Source organism: Pseudophryne corroboree, chromosome 8, assembly GCF_028390025.1.
Source record: "Pseudophryne corroboree isolate aPseCor3 chromosome 8, aPseCor3.hap2, whole genome shotgun sequence".
Taxonomy (NCBI): domain Eukaryota; kingdom Metazoa; phylum Chordata; class Amphibia; order Anura; family Myobatrachidae; genus Pseudophryne; species Pseudophryne corroboree.
The window spans coordinates 82,962,575-82,983,696 of NC_086451.1; the positions used below are offsets into that span (position 1 = coordinate 82,962,575).

At 46.6% G+C, this 21,122-nt stretch overlaps 1 protein-coding gene across 1 annotated transcript in view; it reads left to right on the forward strand.

The window, feature by feature from the left end:
* Window positions 1-855: 855 nt before the first annotated feature.
* Window positions 856-21,122, forward strand: part of SETX (senataxin) — a 176,445-nt gene continuing 156,178 nt past the window's right edge. Inside the window, exons 1-3 of the mRNA XM_063936768.1 lie at window positions 856-1,182; window positions 2,075-2,258; window positions 3,698-3,908. Coding sequence (XP_063792838.1) covers window positions 2,079-2,258; window positions 3,698-3,908 — 391 coding nt within the window. The 5' untranslated portion in view covers window positions 856-1,182; window positions 2,075-2,078. The remainder of the gene's footprint in view (window positions 1,183-2,074; window positions 2,259-3,697; window positions 3,909-21,122) is intronic.

A 21,122-nucleotide genomic window follows, 5' to 3' on the forward strand; every position in this document is an offset into this window, starting at 1 on the left:
GGGGTGACGGCCGGCTCTGGGAATGAGCCCCTAGGCGTACCTAGTGATCAAACCCTCAGGAGCTAATGGTGTCCTGTAGCCAAAGAAGCAGAGCCTTTAAACTCACAGAAGTAGGTCTGACTTCTCTCCCCTAAGTCCCACGATGCAGGGAGCCTGTTGCCAGCAGTGCTCCCTGAAAATAAAAAACCTAACATAAGTCTTTTTCAGAGAAACTCAGTAGCGCTCCACAGCGTGCATCCAGTCTGCCTGGGCACAGATTCTAAACTGGAGTCTGGAGGAGGGGCATAGAGGGAGGAGCCAGTTCACACCCATTCAAAGTCTTAAAGTGCCCATGTCTCCTGCGGATCCCGTCTATACCCCATGGTTCTTGATGTGACCCCAGCATCCTCTAGGACGTATGAGAAAAGTTTTGTGCAGTTTCTGAGTAGGTCTGAACTTACTCAGCCGCTGCGATCACTTCAGCCTGTTCTGGCCCGGAATTGACGTCAGACACCCGCCCTGCACACATTTGGACACGCCTGCGTTTTTCCAACCACTCCCTGAAAAGTCAGTTGACACCCATAAACGCCTTCTTCCTGTCAATCTTCTTGCGATCGGCTGTGCAAATGAATTCTTTGTTAAATCCATCGCCCAGCAATGATCCGCTTTGTACACCGACGACGCGCCTGCGCAATACGGTGCATACACAGTTTTGCCGAGTTTTGACCTGATCGCAACACTGCATAAAATAGGTAGCGTGCGATAAGTTCGGAATGACCCCCAGTGCCATTATTGCACAGGATCAGTGTGTAGAGGAAACGCCAGGCACATGATAAACCTGTCTTGTTATACGAGGCTGAAGTTCTTATTCACTAACTTCAGCCTCGTTCTTGTTATTGTGGGGTCGGGGGAGGAGAGAGAGCGCACACACAGCGCAGGAAGAGGGCAGGAAAACGAAACTTCCATTACACAGACTGTAAACACGCTGCTGGGCTCGGACCGGCTGCGTCACTTCCGTGGGTGTGCGGAGCGACTGGCCGTCCCGGAGACCAGGCAGCCAGGCACTGGGCAACCCGAGTGTGTGCAACGCGTGAGGCCCCGCTATATGACAGGCGTTAGAGCCTATCAGGGCACCGCGGTGTGTAACGGCCGGCCTCGGGTCATGGAGGCGGAGGGCTGACAGCCCGGGGCGGCTGAGGAAAGGTGAGGTTACTGCCGCTGCCATAGGGAGCCCTGTATGTGAGGAATGCGAGAGAAGGCGCCATTCCTGACATGGGCAGAGAGTACAGGCCCCGCTATAGTAAGGGCATGGGACCCGGGGTCATGGGTAGCTGCAGCTGGGGTGCTATGAGGGAGCAGGGTTTAATAGCTGCTGCTGCTACAGACTCTCTGTAAGATCTCTATTTATCTTGTGTCCAGTCTGTCCACTGCAGCAATGGAAGTCATTTCCATAATTATAATATACAGTGTATGAAGTAAGCCGATATATGGAGACGCAACATTACAGATGTAGTCATGCTCTTCTTTGTTGTGGATGCGCCATGCTGCAACACGGCTCGCTGCATGGTATGCAAGGCTGCAACTATTACGACTATTCGCAGTTGGCAATTGCTCTATTAAGTCCTAATAAAATGAATGGAGTGATTGTCGGCTGTAAATAGTCACAGCTCGGTGAGCCGTTCGGCAGCATGCTGCATCGCAGCTATGGTGAGCATGGCCACATCTGTAGGGCGCTACTCACTTCTATGATTTTATTCTTAAAGTAACCATCAAATTTCATTTACTTGCATTTTCCATGCTGCTGCTTCTGAATTCCCGCTTCTGTTGTTGTTGTTATTATTATTATTACCAGTTATTTATATAGTGCACACATATTCCGCAGCGCTTTACAGAGATACTGTGTTACAGTGGAAGCTGGCTTGTACTGTACCTTTTACAACATGAACATAATTGCTACTGAGACAATCGTGTTTTTGTTATGACCGTCCCTTTGTTTCACCTCTTCCTTTTTTTTTTTTTTGTCAAAGAGGGCTTAACTAAGTTGAGTTAACAGTAACCCATTTACAGGTCTTTCAATGCTTTTGTTGTCCTGCAGGAGAATGAGCACGTGCCGCTGGTGCACTCCGGGTGGCTCTGTCACCACACAACTGCTGAGGAGCTATGCCGCAAGGGAGTTGCACAGCGATGAGCTTACTCACGCCAATGAGGATCTCTCCTACTGCATGGAGTGTGTGGTGGAGTACCATAGGGTACGAGATGAAGCACCACAGCTACACAAGGTAATCATGGGCCATTTGATTGGAAATTAGAGGAAATGATGATGATGCTATTGGGCTGAATCTCTTGTCCTCAAGATTTCCATATGTTCATGTAAATATTCTTGACTCTAATAATGAGCAGACCATATACATGTCCCCTTATATTTAAACACTGATTACCCCTCTTGCACATATTGTGCATTGTACCTTTTTCCATTTCCCTCCATCTTCACCTCAATCATTTTCTTAATCTCCCTCCTCAATCCCCTACTCGGGAGCATTCTCTGAACTGTCCAAGATCTAGCATCCCCTTCCCCCACATCATTATTCATTATTGCCCTATTCATTCCTCTTCAAGTGATAATTTTAGTATGTAGTATAGTGCAGGTCAGAGTCGAGGAGGGGTGGATAATATAGTGCGATTTGTGTGTACTAAAGGGTATTAAATAGGGTTGTGGATAATGGGGTCGACCACACTTAGTTGGACATTCATTAGGTCAACACCTGAAATAGGTCGCCATGAACAAGGTCGACATGAGTTTTTTACGAAGAAAACTGCAGCCATTTTTTTTTTAAAGTGACTGGAAACCCCAATTAGTGCACGTGTTCCCTCGCATGGCTCGCTATGCTTCAGGCAAGGTGCCTCGCTCCACTGCGCTCTGCACAGGTTACTATTCCCAATCGTAGTCCATGTGGATCGTGAAGTGTGAAAAAGTTAAATAAAAAGAAAAAGGAAAAAAAAAAAGTGAAAAACTCATGTCGACCTTTTTCCATATTGACCTAGCAAAATGTTGGAAGGGTGTTGGAGGAGAAAGGACCAGAGGTAAGAAAATGAATGTGTGAGATTGAATGTCATATTCAGCCTATCTATGCAAAAGTTCATCAAAACCTAATCGTGATACGGATGTGTTCCAAATCATTTAAAGCGGCAGACTAGATGGGCCAAGTGGTTCTTATCTGACATCAAATTCTATGTTTCATTCCTCTTCTATTGTTCCCCCTCATTGTCCTTCTTCCCCTTTCACCCCCCTATCAATTTATCCCTCATAACTATAATCCTAGCGCTTTTTTCCTTCATCATTAACCCAAATACTGTCAAATACTCCACCCCCCCCTCTCAAAACCCTGTATTATAATTAACCCCTCTATTCTGCATTAGCACTCCTTCAGTAACCTGCCTACCTTCTCATTTACTCACTCCATCAGTAACCCATCACCCACTGCCACTGCTTCTCTGCATTTGCACAAATGCACATGAAATTACAGAGCAGGTTAAAAGTGGACACATCGTAATCGAAACAGGGCACTTCTACACATGAGTTAAGCTCCATGATGGCCTTGCACGTAAGATTTGTCGAGCCCTGATTTGAAGAATAACAATATAAAAAAGAAACACTTTGCTCTGAATACACCCATTGCATTGTGTTCAGGTACTATTTACAGTGTTTTAATTTTTGCAGGCCCTGTGGAAAATGGAAACCTCGCGGCTTGTCGCCCAACTGGAGATATCCATGCGTGAAGAGATAGATGAAGACGATGAGCTCTATTTAGTTGAGGAGGATGGCGAGAAACAACTGTTTGGGTACACTGGCCCTAACTTTGAGAGCACTGTACGGGTGCCTCTCTTGGAAATCCTTAAGTATCCATATTTGCTGCTCGACAAACGCGTTAGTAAGTGCATCATCTAAAAATATTGCAACAGAAAATGCATCTGTCTTTGCAGGTAGAGAGTGCATACGATTTTATTATGGGAAGAAGATCCTTTTCTGTTTTCTGTAGTACTCATCCTTTGTTTTTTTTTGTTTTTTTTCTACCCCCAAGTATAAAAGTACTTTGTTAAATGATTGTTGTTTTTTAGACATCATATTACAGCTGTACAGGTTGCGGACATGGTTTCTGGCAAGAGATGAAGTTGACCATACCATCTTCTCTAAAGTGTATCTATCAAGAATTTTCATAAGCAGAGGAATTTTTTTTTTTTTTTTAATTTTAAATCAAACTACTTCTTGTTTTGTCTTTGAACTGAAGATGTAAAAGGGTGCACTGATTGGCTCAATGTTTTGGATGCGCCTATGAGCATTATGGAACCAATGCAGCTTTATATCCACTTACGGCTTCTCAATCTATGCTGCTTTGTTTTAACATCAATCTAGTAACTATCACTCCTGCTGGTTAGTCCCTGTAGATGCTGGTGGTTATATTGTTATTACATGGATATTTGGAATTATAATCCTCTGTTTCACATCTGCATCTAATGCAGAAGACTGAAATTCAGGAATTACATAGAAATTCTTGGAGATGGAGGCATATTATCTATGCCAGATTGAATTGACAAGTGTTGAGTTTCAGCCTTCTTTCTGATATGGCAATAAATGTAAAGGAGGGTAAGCACATGGTTAAGGAGAACTGAAAACCTTTAGGAAATTGGTTTCCTGAGTACTCTCCGTTGGCAATTGATTGGGTATCTCTTGCTCGTACTGGATAATATCTCCCTTTACCCATAGAATAGCCTTGTACGCTGTGCCATGAATTCAACAAAGTGCTGGAAACAGTTCATAGCGGTTATGGTCCATGGTGACATGATAGCAGTCACTTCAAATATGTCGGCTGCAAATATCCCATTCCATCACATCCCAGAGGTGCTCAATTGGCTTAGTATCTGGTGGCTGTGGAGACCATTGGAACGAGTCCTCAGCAGAACATCTCCTACAGGTGATAGGGATGTCCGGATCCAATTGAACTAGTTTCAAATGTGACCAGATGGAGAAGCTTGCATGAGTTCACTTTTAAATGAACTGAAATGAAGCTGGAAGCAATGTTTTCATGACTCGCATGTCACTCCTCCTTGTCCAAAATCTCTACCAGATCCACCTTCAGTGTGCTTTAAATTCACATAAAATGTGGGTGCTAATCCCTTTGTGGGATGTTAGCCTTTAAAGTGACTCAAGTAAAGTTAACATTTCACAGTCCAATTAGCTTCTGATTGTACTGTGGAAGTGTCTGAATGGAAGTATTGGAGGAATTTCTTGTGGGGGATACTAGAGTTCTCCTTCATCTCAGAAAAAGCAGGGAAGTTGTGATGCCATTTATGTTTTATGCCACTGATCAGCCATGGACCCATGATATTCATAACAGAGGAAAGCACAGCACGATAAAGGAGTATAGAAAATGTATCTTGGTTAACAATGATAAATTAAGTACGAATTGTAAGATCTAGGGGATGGAAGGAACACTAACTTAATGATATTGCTTTGTGTATTCCCTTTCTTCCTTTTACATTTTTTATTTATTTATTTTTGAGTGTATTTTATAACGGATATATTGGGAGTTTATCAACCGTAAATGCTGTGCATCTCACAGATGAATAAGTGGAAATAATACACACCTTAACTTCACATTTGGAGTAACAAACACAAATGAAATTCTTTTAATTGTAAGGGGGCACAAGCTGATGAATACACCAGGAATGGTGATAAGGTAAAAAGGTGTAAATATATGCACTGATCATGGTAGGGCGACGGGAATGGGTCAAAAAAGGGGATGGAAAGAAAAAGGAATTGAACTTAGTATGTATCCACAATGTTCAGAGCAATGGAGAGCACAGCATGAACACAGATCATACTGTCATGTAGCTCCTAAACTTAAGCTGTCTCGATTTCATTTTACTTTTTTTTTTTTTTTCACCTCTTGCATGAGGGGGTTGGGGCTGAATTTTTTTTTTTTAATTATCTGGAATGTTTTTATTGAGAAGTTTTGATGCACATTACAGATCGTCATAATGTTCTATGCATGTAGACAACATATAGATATACAGAATATATATATATATATATATATATATATAAAATTTGTTTGAATTGCGCACTCACCAATTGATGAATAAAAAGTTCTTTATGAATAGGCAAAATACTCACAAAAAACTACATAGCAGAAGGTGCATATGTGCAAAGTCGACGTTTCGGTCCACTAAGGACCATCTTCAGGACGAGCAACAGAACATCCTTAAGGCAGCTCAGCAAAAAAATGAACTGTGTTCCATAACATTAGGGTATTTAAACCCTGGAGTATTACCCATAAACACTCTGTGCTATACTGGTGCACTATGGGAGGGTACCCCGGCCCCGGGTGACTAGTTAGTGATTTAATGCCAGGGCCGCAGGGACCGATATAAAAGTGTCCCCTGGCTGTGGCATTATCTCTCTGACTAGTGGAGCCTGGTGCTGGTGTTAAAAATACGGGGGACCCCTACGTGTTTTGTCCCCCGTATTTTTGGCACCGGGACCGGACGCAGAGCCCGGTGCTGGTTGTTAAAATACAGGGGGATCCCATGTAATTTCCCCCCCCGTATTTTTACAACCAGGACCAGCTCAAAGAGCCCGAGGCTGGTTATGCTTAGGAGGGGGGACCCCACGCATTTTTTTTTCTGAAATTTTAACCCATTCCCACTGAAAAACATGCTCTGATCTCTACATATTATTTTAGTCAGTAAAAAAATAATAATATTCTTTAAAAAAATATATGAAATAATACTTGTGGCTCCTAAATAGACAAACCAAATAGATAATCCCTTCTAATATAAATAGATATGCTATTAGCAATCAAAAAAACACAAAAAAAAAAAAAATGTTTTTAAATTTTTTTATTAGATCACGACAGCAAAATGAGGTGGAATGAAATTGACGAAATTACTGTCGAAAAGCACTGTTGTCGAATCGAGATTCTTCAATTGAATATACTTTTGTCAAAAAGCCGCATTTTTACCATTGCAGACATGTCGAATTTGAAAAATGTCGAATTGCAAAAAGTCGAATCTGAAACGGCAGTTTTTTTGTCGAAAAGTACTATATTGCACTGTCGAATCCAATTCGGCAGTTTTTTTTTTTTTTTGTCGAAAATGCCCCGTTTTTCGACATTTGCGGCAATTCGACCGCAATTGCATATGGCCCTTCGTCTGAGTATGGTATAAGTTATGCATTAATTTGAACATCATTTAGGAGTGGTTGATGCACCTAGACATCTTGAAGATATTCAGAAAAGTATGTTCCCACTCATTTGTCAAATTTATATTTAAGTCTAATTTCCATCTGACCTGAGTGTTTAGATTTGGTTCGTGTTGGGGGGAGAGAAGAGTAGAGTACCTTGAAGAAATACCATGTTTATGGCTTGGCATGGTGATATTAGATAACACATATGGTGGGGGGGATTGTGAATCAGACGTGTTCTTTAGTTAACCAGTGTCTGATACGTAGGTATTTATAAAAATCTTTGTTCGGAATCAAGTATTGTACCCTTAATTGTTGGAAGGATTTAAGAGCGAGGTTGTCATATAGGTCTTTAATCAAAAATATACCGAGATTGTGCCAATTTTGCAGTGACAGATCAGGGATTAGTTTAGACAATGCTAAAATAGATAATCTGGAGGAGGGAAGAGAAAATTTGCCTAGAGAAGTGTCCATTTTGTCCCATACCACTAATTTTGTTTGAAACACCTTTTGAAGACTTTGTATAAGATTTTCTATGGGAAGTTTTAGTCCATAGTAAATCAGCTAAAGGGACATTCTGACATGAGTGTCTTTCAATATCAACCCAAGGTTTTACAGGTCTGGGAGAACACCAATATTTCTCCCAGAGAGAGTAAGAGTAAAGGCTTCCGAGTAACAGTGAGCTTCCAACAGAGAGAACACCCTTCTGGTATTGTCCGGAGCTTGTCGACCCATAGTGAAACCAACCTGGTCCTGATTAACCAGAGTGGGAATCAAAGGATTTAGGGGTATATGCAATTGCGGTCGAATTCCCGAAAATGTCGAAAAACGGGACATTTTCGCCCAAAAAAAAGATTCGACAATGCAATTCAGTACTTTTCGTCAAAAAAACGGACTTTCCAAATTCGACTTTTTGAAATTCGACATTTGTCAAATTCGACATTTCTGAAATGGTACAAATGCGGCAATTCGACAAAAGTATATTCAATTGAAGTTTGTAAATTCGACAACAGTGCTTTTAGACAGTAAATTCGTCATTTTCAATCCGCCACACTTTGCTGGCGGAATCTAATAAAAATTTTTAAAAACATGTTTTTTTTTGTGTTTTTTTTTTTATTGGTAATAGCATTTCTCTAACGTCCTAGTGGATGCTGGGGACTCCGTCAGGACCATGGGGAATAGCGGGCTCCGCAGGAGACAGGGCACATCTAAAAAAGCTTTTTAGGTCACATGGTGTGTACTGGCTCCTCCCCCTATGACCCTCCTCCAAGCCTCAGTTAGGTTTTTGTGCCCGTCCGAGAGGGTGCAATCTAGGTGGCTCTCTTAAAGAGCTGTTTAGAAAAGTTTTTTTTTAGGTTTCTAATCAGTGATTCCTGCTGGCGACAGGATCACTGCAACGAGGGACTTAGGGGAGAGACTTGCAACTCACCTGCGTGCAGGAGGATTGAAGTTTTAGGCTACTGGACACTGAGCTCCAGAGGGAGTCGGAACACAGGTCAGCCTGGGGTTCGTCCCGGAGCCGCGCCGCCGATCCCCCTTACAGACGCTGAAGAACGGCAGAACGGAGGTCCGGAAACAGGCGGCAGAAGACTCCTCAGTCTTCATGAAGGTAGCGCACAGCACTGCAGCTGTGCGCCATTGTTGCTACACGGCTCACTGATCTCGGTCACGGAGGGTGCAGGGCGCTGCTGGGGGCGCCCTGGGCAGCAATATAGATTACCTTAGAGGCAAATAAATACATCACATATAGCCATTAAGGCTATATGTATGTATTTAACCCAGGCCAGTTTTCCTAATAACCGGGAGAAAAGCCCGCCGTGAAAGGGGCGGAGCTTATTCTCCTCAGCACTCAGCGCCATTTTCCTGACCAGCTCCGCTGGTGAGGAAGGCTCCCACTCTCCCCTGCACTACAGAAACAGGGTTAAAGAGAAGGGGGGCATAAATTGGCGATATAATTATATATTAAGAGCCCATATATAGAAACAACACCTTCTAGGGTTGTTATATACATTATGGCGCTTTTGGTGTGTGCTGGCAAACTCTCCCTCTGTCTCCCCAAAGGGCTAGTGGGTCCTGTCCTCTATCAGAGCATTCCCTGTATGTGTGTGCTGTAGGTCGGTACGTGTGTGTCGACATGTATGAGGAAAATGTTGGTGAGGAGACGGAGAAAATTGCCTGTAATGGTGATGTCACTCTCTAGGGAGTCGACACCAGAATGGATGGCTTACTTATGGAATTACGTGATAATGTCAACACGCTGCAAGCCGGTTGACGACATGAGACAGCCGGCGGACAAATTAGTATCGGTCCAGGCGTCTCAGACACCGTCAGGGGCTTGTAAAAACGCCCATTTACCTCAGTCGGTCGACAGACACTGACACGGACACTGACCCCAGTGTCGACGGTGAAGAAACAAACGTAGTTTTCCTTTAGGGCCACAAGTTACATGTTAAGGGCAATGTAGGAGGTGTTACGTATTTCTGATACCACAAGTACCACAAATAAGGGTATTTTGTAGGGTGGGAATAAACTACTTGTAGTTTTGCCTGAATCAGATAAATTAAATGAAGTGTGCGATGATACGTGGGGTTCCTCCGACAGAAAGTTATGGGCGGTATACCCTTTTTCCCGCCAGTAGTAAGGGCGAGTTGGAAAACACACCTTAGGGTGGACAAGGCGCTCACACGCTTATAAAAAACATGGCGTTACCGTTTCCAGATACGGCCGCCCTCAAGGAGCCAGCTGATAGGAAGCTGGAAAATATCATAACAGTATATACACACATACTGGTGTTATACTACGACCAGCAATCGCCTCAGCCTGGATGTGCAGCGCTGAGGGGGCTTGGTCGGATTTCCTGACTGAAAATTTTGATACCCTTGACAGGGACAGGATTTTATTGTCTATAGAGCATTTTAAGGATGCATTTCTATATATGTGTGATGCGCAGAGGCATATTTGCATTCTGGCATCAAGAGTAAATGTGATGTACATATCTGCCAGACGAAGACACGACAGTGGTCAGGTGAGGCAGATTCCAGACGGCATATGGAAGTATTGCCGTATAAAGGGGCGGTCCATTGGACCTGGTGGCCATGGCAACAGCTGAAAAATCCACCTTTTGTTACCCCGAGTCACATATTGGCAGAAAAGGACACAGTCTTTTCAGTCTCAGTCCTTTCGTCCCCATACGGGCAGGCGGGCGAAGGCCAGTCATATCTGCCCAGGGGGAGAGGAAAGGGAAGAAGACTGCAGCAAGCAGCTCATTCCCAGGAACAGAAGCTCCTCACGGCTTCTGCCAAGTCCGCAGCATAACGCTGGGGCCGTACAAGCGGACTCAGGTGCGGTAGGGGGTCATCTCAAGAGTTTCAGCAACACTCGCAAGGGAACTCCGGGATCCTACATGTAATATCCCAGGTGTACATTGGAAATTCGAGACGTCTCCCCCTCACACAATTCACAGGCTGTATTCCCAGCAGGTGATAATCAAAGTACCCTTCTTACAACAAGGAAGGGGGTAGTATTCCACACTATATTGTGGTACTGAAGCCAACCGGCTCGGTGAGATCTGAAATATTTGAACACTTACATACAAGCGTTCAAATCAAGATGGAGTCACTCGGAGCAGTGATAGCGAACCAGGAAGAAGGGGACGATATGATGTCACTGGATATCAGGGACGTTTACCTACAGGTCCAAATTTGCCCTTCTCACCAAGGGTACTTCAGGTTCCTGGTACAGAACTGTCACTATCAGTTCAGACGCTGCCGTTTGGATTGTCCACGGCGCCCCGGGTCTTTACCAAGGTAATGGCCGGAATGATGATTTTTCTTAAAAGAAACATGGACGCTTTCCTGATAAGGGCAAGGTCCAGAGAACAGTTGGAGGTCGGAGTAGCACTATCTTAAGTAGTTCTACGACAGCACGAGTGGATTCTAAATATTCCAAAATCGCAGCTTTTTCCGACGACACGTCTACTGTTCCTAGGGAAGATTCTGGACACAGTCCAGAAAAATGTGTTTCTCCCAGTGGAGAAAACCAGGGAGTTATCCGAGCTAATCGGGATCCTCCTAAAACCAGGAAAAGTGTCAGTGCATCATTGCACAAGAGTCCTGGTAAAAATGGTGGCTTATTACGAAGCAATTCCATTCGGCAGATTTCCCGCAAGAACTCTTCAGTGGAATCTGCTGGACAAATGGTCTGGATCGCATCCTCAGATGCATCAGCGGATAACCCTATATCCAAGGAAAAGGGTGTCTCTCCTGTGGTGATTACAGAGTGCTCATCTTCTAGAGGGCCGCAGATTCGGCATTCAGGATTGGATGCCGGTGACCACGGAGGCCAGCCTGAGAGGCTGGGGAACAGTCACACAAGGAAAAAATTTCCAGGGAAGTGTGATTAAGTCTGGAGAATTCTCTCCGCATAAATAAGCTTAGAGCAAATTTATAATGCTCTAAACTTAGCTAGACCTCTGCTTCAAGGTCAGCCGGTATTGATCCAGTGGGATAACATCACGGCAGTCGCCCACGTAAACAGAAGGGCGGCACAAGAAGCAGGAGGGCAGTGAAAACTGCAAGGATTTTTCGCTAGGCGGAAAATCATGTGATAGCACTGTCAGCAGTGTTCTTTCCGGGAGTGGACGACTGGGAAGCAGACTTCCTCAGCAGGCATGACCTCCACCCGGGAGAGTGGAAACTTCATAGGGAAGTTTTTCAACATGATTGTGGACCGTTGGCAAAGACCAAAGGTGGACATGATGGCGTCCCGCCCGAACAAAAAACGGGACAGGTATTCCGCCAGGTCATGAGACCTTCAGGCGATAGCTGTGGATGTTCTGGTAACACCGTGGGTGTACCAGTCTGTGTATGTGTTCCCTCCTCTGTTTCTCATAACCAGGGTATTGAGAATTATAAGACATAGAGGAGTATGAACTATACTAGTGGCTCCGGATTGGCCAAGAGGGACTTGGTACCCGGAACTTCAAGAAATGCTCACAGAGGACTAAGGGCCTGGGGAGCTAAGAAGGGACTTGATTCAGCAAGTACCATGTCTATTCCAAGACTTACCGCGGCTGCGTTTGACGGCATGGCGGTTGAATGCCGGATCCTGAGGGGAAAAGGCATTCCATAAGAGGTCATACCTACCCTGGTCAAAGCCAGGAAGGAGGTGACCGCACAACGTCATCACCACATGTGGTGAAAATATGTTGCGTGGGTGAGGCCAGGAAGGCTCCACGACGGAAATTCAACTAGGTCGATTTCTACACTTCCTGAAAACAGGAGTGTTTTGGACCTCAAATTGGGGTTCATTAACATTTAAATCTCGGCCCTGTAGATTTTCTTCCAGAAAGAATTGACTTCAGTTCCTGAAGTCCAGATTGTAAAGGATGTATTGCATATACAGCTTTTTTGTGCCCCTAGGGGCACCGTGAGATCTCAACATAGTGTTGGGATTTCTTAAAATCATATTGGTTTGAACCGCTCAAATCTGTGGATTTGAAATATCTCACATGGAAAGTGACCATGCTGTTGACAAATATCTCACATGGGAAGTGACCATGTTGTTAGCCCTGGCCTCGGCCAGGCGATTGTCAGAATGGGCGGCTTTGTCTTACAAAAGCCCATATTAAAATTTTCCATTTGAACAGGACAGAACTGGGACTCGTCTCCAGTTTCTTCATAAACGGGTGTCAGCGTTTTCACCTGAAACAACCTCTTGTGGTGCCTGCGGCTACTAGGGACTTGGAGGACTCCAAGTTACTAGACGTGGTCAGGGCCCTAAAAATATATATATATATATATATATATATATATATATATATATATATATATAGTTAGGACGGCTGGAGTCAGAAAGTCTGACTTGCTGTTTATACTGTATACACCCAACAAGCTGGGTGCTCATGCTTCTAAGCAGTCTATTGCACGCTGGATTTGTAGTACAATTCAGCTTGCACATTCTGTGGCAGGCCTGCCACAGACGAAATATGTAGATGCCCATTCCACAAGGAAGGTGGGCTCATCCTGGGCGGCTGCCCGAGGAGTCTCGGCATTACAACTTTGCCGAGCAGCTACGTGGTCAGGGGAGAACACGTTTGTAAAATTTTACAAATTTTGATACTCTGGCTAAGGAGGACCTGGAGTTCTCTCATTCGGTGCTGCAGAGTCATCCGCACTCTCCCGCCCGTTTGGGAGCTTTGGTATAATCCCCATGGTCCTGACGGAGTCCCCAGCATCCACTAGGACGTTAGAGAAAATAAGAATTTACTTACCGATAATTCTATTTCTCGTAGTCCGTAGTGGATGCTGGGCGCCCATCCCAAGTGCGGATTGTCTGCAATGCTTGTACATAGTTATTGTTACAAAAATCGGGTTATTACTATTGTTGTGAGCCATCTTTTCGGAGGCTACTTCGTTTTGTTATCATACTGTTAACTGGGTTCAGATCACAAGTTGTACGGTGTGATTGGTGTGGCTGGTATGAGTCTTACCCGGGATTCAAGATCCTTCCTTATTGTGTACGCTCGTCCGGGCACAGTACCTAACCTAGGCTTGGAGGAGGGTCATAGGGGGAGGAGCCAGTACACACCATGTGACCTAAAAAGCTTTTTTAGATGTGCCCTGTCTCCTGCGGAGCCCGCTATTCCCCATGGTCCTGACGGAGTCCCCAGCATCCACTACGGACTACGAGAAATAGAATTATCGGTAAGTAAATTCTTATTATCTATTTATATTAGAAGGGATTAGGTACTTGGTTTGTCTATTTTGGAGGCACAAGTATTATTTATATATTTTTTTAAATATTTTCTCTAACGTCCTAGTGGATGCTGGGGACTCCGTAAGGACCACGGGGAATAGACGGGCTCCGCAGGAGACTGGGCACTCTAAAGAAAGATTTAGTACTACCTGGTGTGCACTGGCTCCTCCCTCTATGCCCCTCCTCCAGACCTCAGTTAGAATCTGTGCCCGGCCAGAGCTGGGTGCTTTTAGTGAGCTCTCCTGAGCTTGCTAATAAGAAAGTATTTTAGTTAGGTTTTTTATTTTCAGAGAGCTTCTGCTGGCAACAGACTCTCTGCTACGAGGGACTGAGGGGAGAGAAGCAAACCTACTAACTGCGGCTAGGTTGCGCTTCTTAGGCTACTGGACACCATTAGCTCCAGAGGGTTCGAACACAGGATCTTAACCTTGGTCGTCCGTTCCCGGAGCCGCGCCGCCGTCCCCCTTGCAGAGCCAGAAGTCAGAAGCCGGCAAAAGCATGAAGACATCGAAATCGGCGGCAGAAGACTCCTGTCTTCACATGAGGTAGCGCACAGCACTGCAGCTGTGCGCCATTGCGCCCATACTACCCACACACCCCGGTCACTGTAGGGTGCAGGGCGCAGGGGGGGCGCCCTGGGCAGCAATTAGGATACCTCTTGGCAAAAAGACACATATATACAGCCGGGCACTGTATATATGTACGAGCCCCCGCCATTTTATTTACACAGACCCGGGACAGAAGCCCGCCGCTGAGGGGGCGGGCCTTCTTCCTCAGCACTAACCAGCGCCATTTTCTCTCCACAGCTCCGCTGAGAGGAAGCTCCCCAGGCTCTCCCCTGCAGTATCCAGGTAGAAAAAGGGTGAAAAAGAGAGGGGGGGCACATAAATTTAGGCGAAAATTGTCATAAACAGCTACTGGGTAAACACTAAGTTACTGTGTAATCCCTGGGTTATATAGCGCTGCGGTGTGTGCTGGCATACTCTCTCTCTGTCTCCCCAAGAGGCCTTGTGGGGGTCCTGTCCTCAAGTGAGCATTCCCTGGGTGTGTGCGGTGTGTCGGTACGTTTGTGTCGACATGTTTGACGAGGAAGGATACGTGGAGGTAGAACAAGTGCAGATGAATGTGGGGTCGCCGCCGACACCTGATTGGATGGATATGTGGAAGGTGTTAAATGATAACGTAAGCTCCTTGCATAAGAAGTTGGATAAAGCTGAGGCCTTGGGACAGTCCTACAGCTCAGAGGCCGTCAGGGTCTCAAAAGCGCCCACTATCCCAGATTGTTGACACAGATATCGACACGGATTCTGACTCCAGTGTCAATGACGATGATGCTAAGTTGCAACCTAAAATGACTAAGGCCATCCGCTACATGATTATAGCAATGAAGGATGTATTGCACATATCAGAGGAAAACCCTGTCCCTGACAAGAGGGTTTATATGTATGGGGAGAAAAAGCGAGAAGTGACTTTTCCCCCTTCACATGAATTATGTGAAAAAGCTTGGGATTCTCCTGATAGGAAAGTACTGATTTCCAAAAGATTGCTTATGGCGTACCCTTTCCCGCCAACAGACAGGTTACGCTGGGAATTCTCCCCTAGGGTAGATAAGGCGTTGACACGCTTATCTAAGAAGGTGGCCCTGCCGTCACAGGATACGGCCGCCCTAAAGGATCCTGCGGATAGGAAGCAGGAAGGTATCCTGAAGTCTGTTTATACACATTCTGGTACTCTACTGAGGCCAGCAATTGCTTCGGCCTGGATGTGTAGTGCTGTAGCAGCATGGACAGATACTCTGTCTGAGGGGATAGATACCCTGGACAGGGAGACTATTTTACTGACCCTGGGACATATCAAAGACACTGTCTTTATATATGAGGGATGCCCAGAGGGATATTTGCCTACTGGGCTCTAGAGTAAACGCAATGTCGATTTCTGCCAGAAGGGTCCTGTGGACTCGGCAGTGGACTGGTGATGCCGACTCTAAAAAACACCATATGTTCCCTCACAGCCAAAGAAAGCACCGTATTACCAAATGCAGTCCTTTCGTTCACAAAAAAGCAAGAAAGTCAGAGGTGCATCCTTTCTTGCCAGAGGCAGGGGTAGAGGAAAGAAGCTGCACCATGCAGCTAGTTCCCAGGAACAAAAGTCCTCCCCGGCCTCCACTAAATCCACCGCATGACGCTGGGGCTCCACAGGCGGAGCCAAGAGCGGTGGGGGCGCATCTCCGAAATTTCAGCCACCCGTGGGTTCGCTCACGGGTGGATCCTTGGGCTATACAAATTGTGTCTCAGGGATACAAGCGGAATTCGAAGTGACGCCCCCTCACAGTTACCTAAAATCGGCCCTGCCGGCTTCTCCCATGGAAAGGGAGGTAGTGTTGGCGGCAATTCACAAGTTATATCTCCAGCAGGTGGTGGTGAAGGTACCCCTTTCTTCAACAGGGAAGGGGCTACTATTCCACAATGTTTGTGGTGCCGAAACCGGACGGTTCGGTCAGACCCATTCTGAATTTAAAATCCCTGAACATTTATCTGAAGAAATTCAAGTTCAAAATGGAATCGCTCAGAGCGGTCATTGCAAGCCTGGAAGAGGGGGATTTTATGGTGTCGCTGGACATCAAGGATGCTTACTTGCATGTCCCCATTTATCCACCTCACCAGGAGTACCTCAGGTTTGTGGTACAGGACTGTCATTACCAATTCCAGACGTTGCCGTTTGGCCTGTCCACGGCACCGAGAATATTTACGGGTGGATCCTGAATATTCCAAAGTCGCAGCTGATCCCTACGACGCGTCTGCCCTTCCTGGGCATGGTTCTGGATACAGACCAGAAGAAGGTGTTTCTCCCGGCGGAGAAGGCTCAGGAGCTCGTGACTCTGGTCAGAGACCTCCTAAAACCGAAACAGGTGTCGGTGCATCACTGCACGCGAGTCCTGGGAAAGATGGTGGCGTCATACGAAGCCATTCCCTTCGGCAGGTTCCATGCGAGGACCTTTCAGTGGGATCTGTTGGACAAGTGGTCCGGATCGCATCTTCAGATGCATCAGCTGATCACCCTGTCCCCCGGGGCCAGGGTGTCTCTTCTGTGGTGGCTACAAAGTGCTCACCTCCTCGAAGGCCGCAGGTTCGGCATACAGGACTGGGTCCTGGTGACCACGGATGCAAGCCTCCGAGGATGGGGGGCAGTCACTCAGGGAAGAAACTTCCAAGGGCTGTGGTCAAGTCGGGAGACTTGTCTGCACATCAATATCCTGGAACTAAGGGCCATATACAACGCCCTGAGTCAAGCGGAGCCTCTGCTTTGAAACCAACCAGTGTTGATTCAGTCAGACAACATCACTGCAGTGGCCCATGTAAACCGCCAGGGCGGCACAAGAAGCAGGGTGGCAATGGCAGAAGCCACCAGGATTCTTCGTTGGGCGGAGAATCACGTACAAGCACTGTCAGCAGTGTTCATTCCGGGAGTGGACAACTGGGAATCAGACTTCCTCAGCAGGCACGACCTCCACCCGGGAGAGTGGGGACTTCATCAAGAAGTCTTCACGCAGATTGCAAATCGATGGGAACTGCCGCAGGTGGACATGATGGCGTCCCGCCTCAACAAAAAGCTAAAAAGGTATTTCGCCAGGTCAAGGGACCCTCAGGCGATAGCTGTGGACGCACTAGTAACACCGTGGGTGTTCCAGTCGGTCTATGTGTTTCCTCCTCTTCCTCTCATACCAAAGGTGCTGAGAATTGTAAGAAAAAGAGGAGTGAGAACAATACTCATTGTTCCGGATTGGCCAAGAAGGACTTGGTACCCGGAACTGCAAGAAATGCTCACAGAGGACCCATGGCCTCTGCCTCTCAGACAGGACCTGTTGCAACAAGGGCCCTGTCTGTTCCAAGACTTACCGCGGCTGCGTTTGACGGCATGGCGGTTGAACGCCGGATCCTAGCGGAAAAAGGCATTCCGGATGAAGTTATTCCTACGCTGATAAAGGCTAGGAAGGACGAGACAGCAAAGCATTATCACCGTATATGGCGAAAATATGTTGCTTGGTGTGAGGCCAGGACGGCCCCTACAGAGGAATTCCAGCTAGGTCGATTCCTGCACTTACTACAGTCAGGAGTGTCTATGGGCCTAAAATTAGGGTCCATAAAGGTCCAGATTTCGGCCCTATCCATTTTCTTTCAAAAAGAACTGGCTTCACTGCCTGAGGTTCAGACGTTTGTTAAGGGAGTGCTGCATATTCAGCCCCCTTTTGTGGCACCTTGGGATCTTAACGTGGTGTTGAGTTTCCTGAAATCTCACTGGTTTGAGCCACTTAAGACCGTGGAGCTAAAGTATCTCACGTGGAAAGTGGTCATGCTGTTGGCCTTAGCTTCGGCTAGGCGTGTGTCTGAATTGGCGGCTTTGTCATGTAAAAGCCCCTATCTGGTTTTCCATATGGACAGGGCAGAATTACGGACTCGTCCGCAATTTCTGCCGATGGTGGTGTCATCTTTTCATTTGAACCAACCTATTGTGGTGTCTGCGGCTACTCGTGACTTGGAGGACTCCAAGTTGCTTGATGTAGTCAGGGCTTTGAAGATTTATGTAGCCAGGACGGCTGGAGTCAGGAAAACTGACTCGCTGTTTATCCTGTATGCATCCAACAAGCTGGGTGCTCCTGCTTCAAAGCAGACTATAGCTCGCTGGATCTGTAACACGATTCAGCAGGCTCATTCTGCGGCTGGTTTGCCGCATCCAAAATCAGTGACAGCCCATTCCACAAGGAAAGTGGGCTCTTCTTGGGCGGCTGCCTGAGGGGTCTCGGCATTACAACTTTGCCGAGCAGCTACTTGGTCGGGTTCAAACACCTTTGCAAAGTTCTATAAGTTTGATACCCTGCCTGAGGAGGACCTTGTGTTTGCCCATTCGGTGCTGCAGAGTCATCCGCACTCTCCCGCCCGTTTGGGAGCTTTGGTATAATCCCCATGGTCCTTACGGAGTCCCCAGCATCCACTAGGACGTTAGAGAAAATAAGATTTTACTCACCGGTAAATCTATTTCTCGTAGTCCGTAGTGGATGCTGGGCGCCCGTCCCAAGTGCGGACTTTCTGCAATACGTGTATATAGTTATTGCTTACTAAAGGGTTATGTTATGTGGCATCCGTTGAGTGATGCTCGTTTGTTGTTCATGCTGTTAACTGGGTATGTTATCACAAGTTGTACGGTGTGATTGGTGTGGCTGGTATGAGTCTTACCCTGGATTCCAAAAATCCTTTCCTTGTACTGTCAGCTCTTCCGGGCACAGTTTCCTTAACTGAGGTCTGGAGGAGGGGTATAGAGGGAGGAGCCAGTGCACACCAGGTAGTACTTAATCTTTCTTTAGAGTGCCCAGTCTCCTGCGGAGCCCGTCTATTCCCCATGGTCCTTACGGAGTCCCCAGCATCCACTACGGACTACGAGAAATAGATTTACCGGTGAGTAAAATCTTATTTATTTATTTATTTTTAAATGGAATGTTAAAAATCAGAAAAAAAATTGCGTGGGGTCCCCCCTCCTAAGCATAACTAGCCTCGGGCTCTTCGAGCCGGTCCTGGTTATAAAAATCCGGTGGGGAAAACTGATAGGGGATCCACCGTATTTTTAAAACCAGCACCGGGCTCTGCGCCTGGTGCAAAAAATACGGGGGACAAGAAGTGTAGGGGTCCCCCGTATTTTTTACACCAGCATCGGGCTCCTCTAGCTGGACAGATAATGCCACAGCCGGGGGTCACTTTTATACAGCGCCCTGCGGCCGTGGCATTAAATACCCAACTAGTCACCCCTGGCCGGGGTACCCTGGGGGAGTGGGGACCCCTTCAATCAAGGGGTCCCCCCCCCAGCCACCCAAGGGCCAGGGGTGAAGCCAGAGGCTGTCCCCCCCCCCCCCCCGTCCCACCCCATCCAAGGGCTGCGGATGGGGGGCTGATAGCCTTGAGAAAATTGAAAGAATATTGTTTTTTCCAGTAGTACTACAAGTCCCAGCAAGCCTCCCCCGCAAGCTGGTACTTGGAGAACCGCAAGTACCAGCATGCGGGAGAAAAACGGGCCCGCTGGTACCTGTAGTTCTACTGGAAAAAAAATACCCAAATAAAAACAGGACACGCACACCGTGAGAGTAAAACTTTATTTCACACATGTCGACACACACACATACTTATCTATGTTCACATGCCGACCTCTGTCCACTTGTCCAAGTAGAATCCACGGTGTACCTGTGAATAAAATTATACACACCTCAATCCAGTGTCCGGTTCTTTTAAAATAATCCTCGTACTTGGCAAAACAACAAAACGAACACCCGGACCAAACGGACTGAAAGGGGTCCCATGTTTACACATGGGACCCCTTTCCCCGAAGGCAGAGACCCCCCTGTGACTGCTGTTACAGAAAGGTCTCTTAAGCCAATCAGGAAGCGCTACTTCATGGCCCTCTCCTGATTGGCTGTATGCGCGTCTGCTGGCAGACAGCGCATCGCACAGCTCCCTCCATTAGTTTCAATGGTGGGAACTTTGCGGTCAGCGGTGGGGTTACCCGCGGTCAGCCGCTGACCGCGGGTGACCTGACCGCAAAGTTCCCACCATTGAATATAATGGAGAGGCTTTGCGATGCGCTGTCTGACGGCTCAGACGCGCATAGCCAATCGGCAGAGTGCCAGGACGTTGCGCTCGCTGATTGGCTGAAGAGACCTTTCTGTGACCGCAGTCACGGGGGGGGGGGAAGGGGGGCCTCTGCATTCGGGGAAAGGGGTCCCATGTGTAAACATGGGACCCCTTTCAGTCCGCCTGGTTCGGGTGTTCGTTTTTATTTTTTTGCCAAGTACGTGGATTATAATCTGGACACTGGATCAGGTGAGTATAATTTTTTTCACAGGTACCCCGGATTCTTCAGTGACGAAGGGGCCGTGGCAGTCGGCGGGTCAACATAGGTAAGTATGTATGTGTCTGCATGTATGAAATAAAGTTTTTTACTTTCACGGTGTGTGTCTCCTGTTTTTATTTGGGTATTTTTTTTCCAGTAGAACTACAGGTACCAGCGGGCCCGTTTTTCTCCCGCATGCTGGTACTTGTGGTTCTCCAAGTACCAGCTTGCGGGGGAGGCTGAGACTTGTAGTACTACTGGAAAAATCAATATT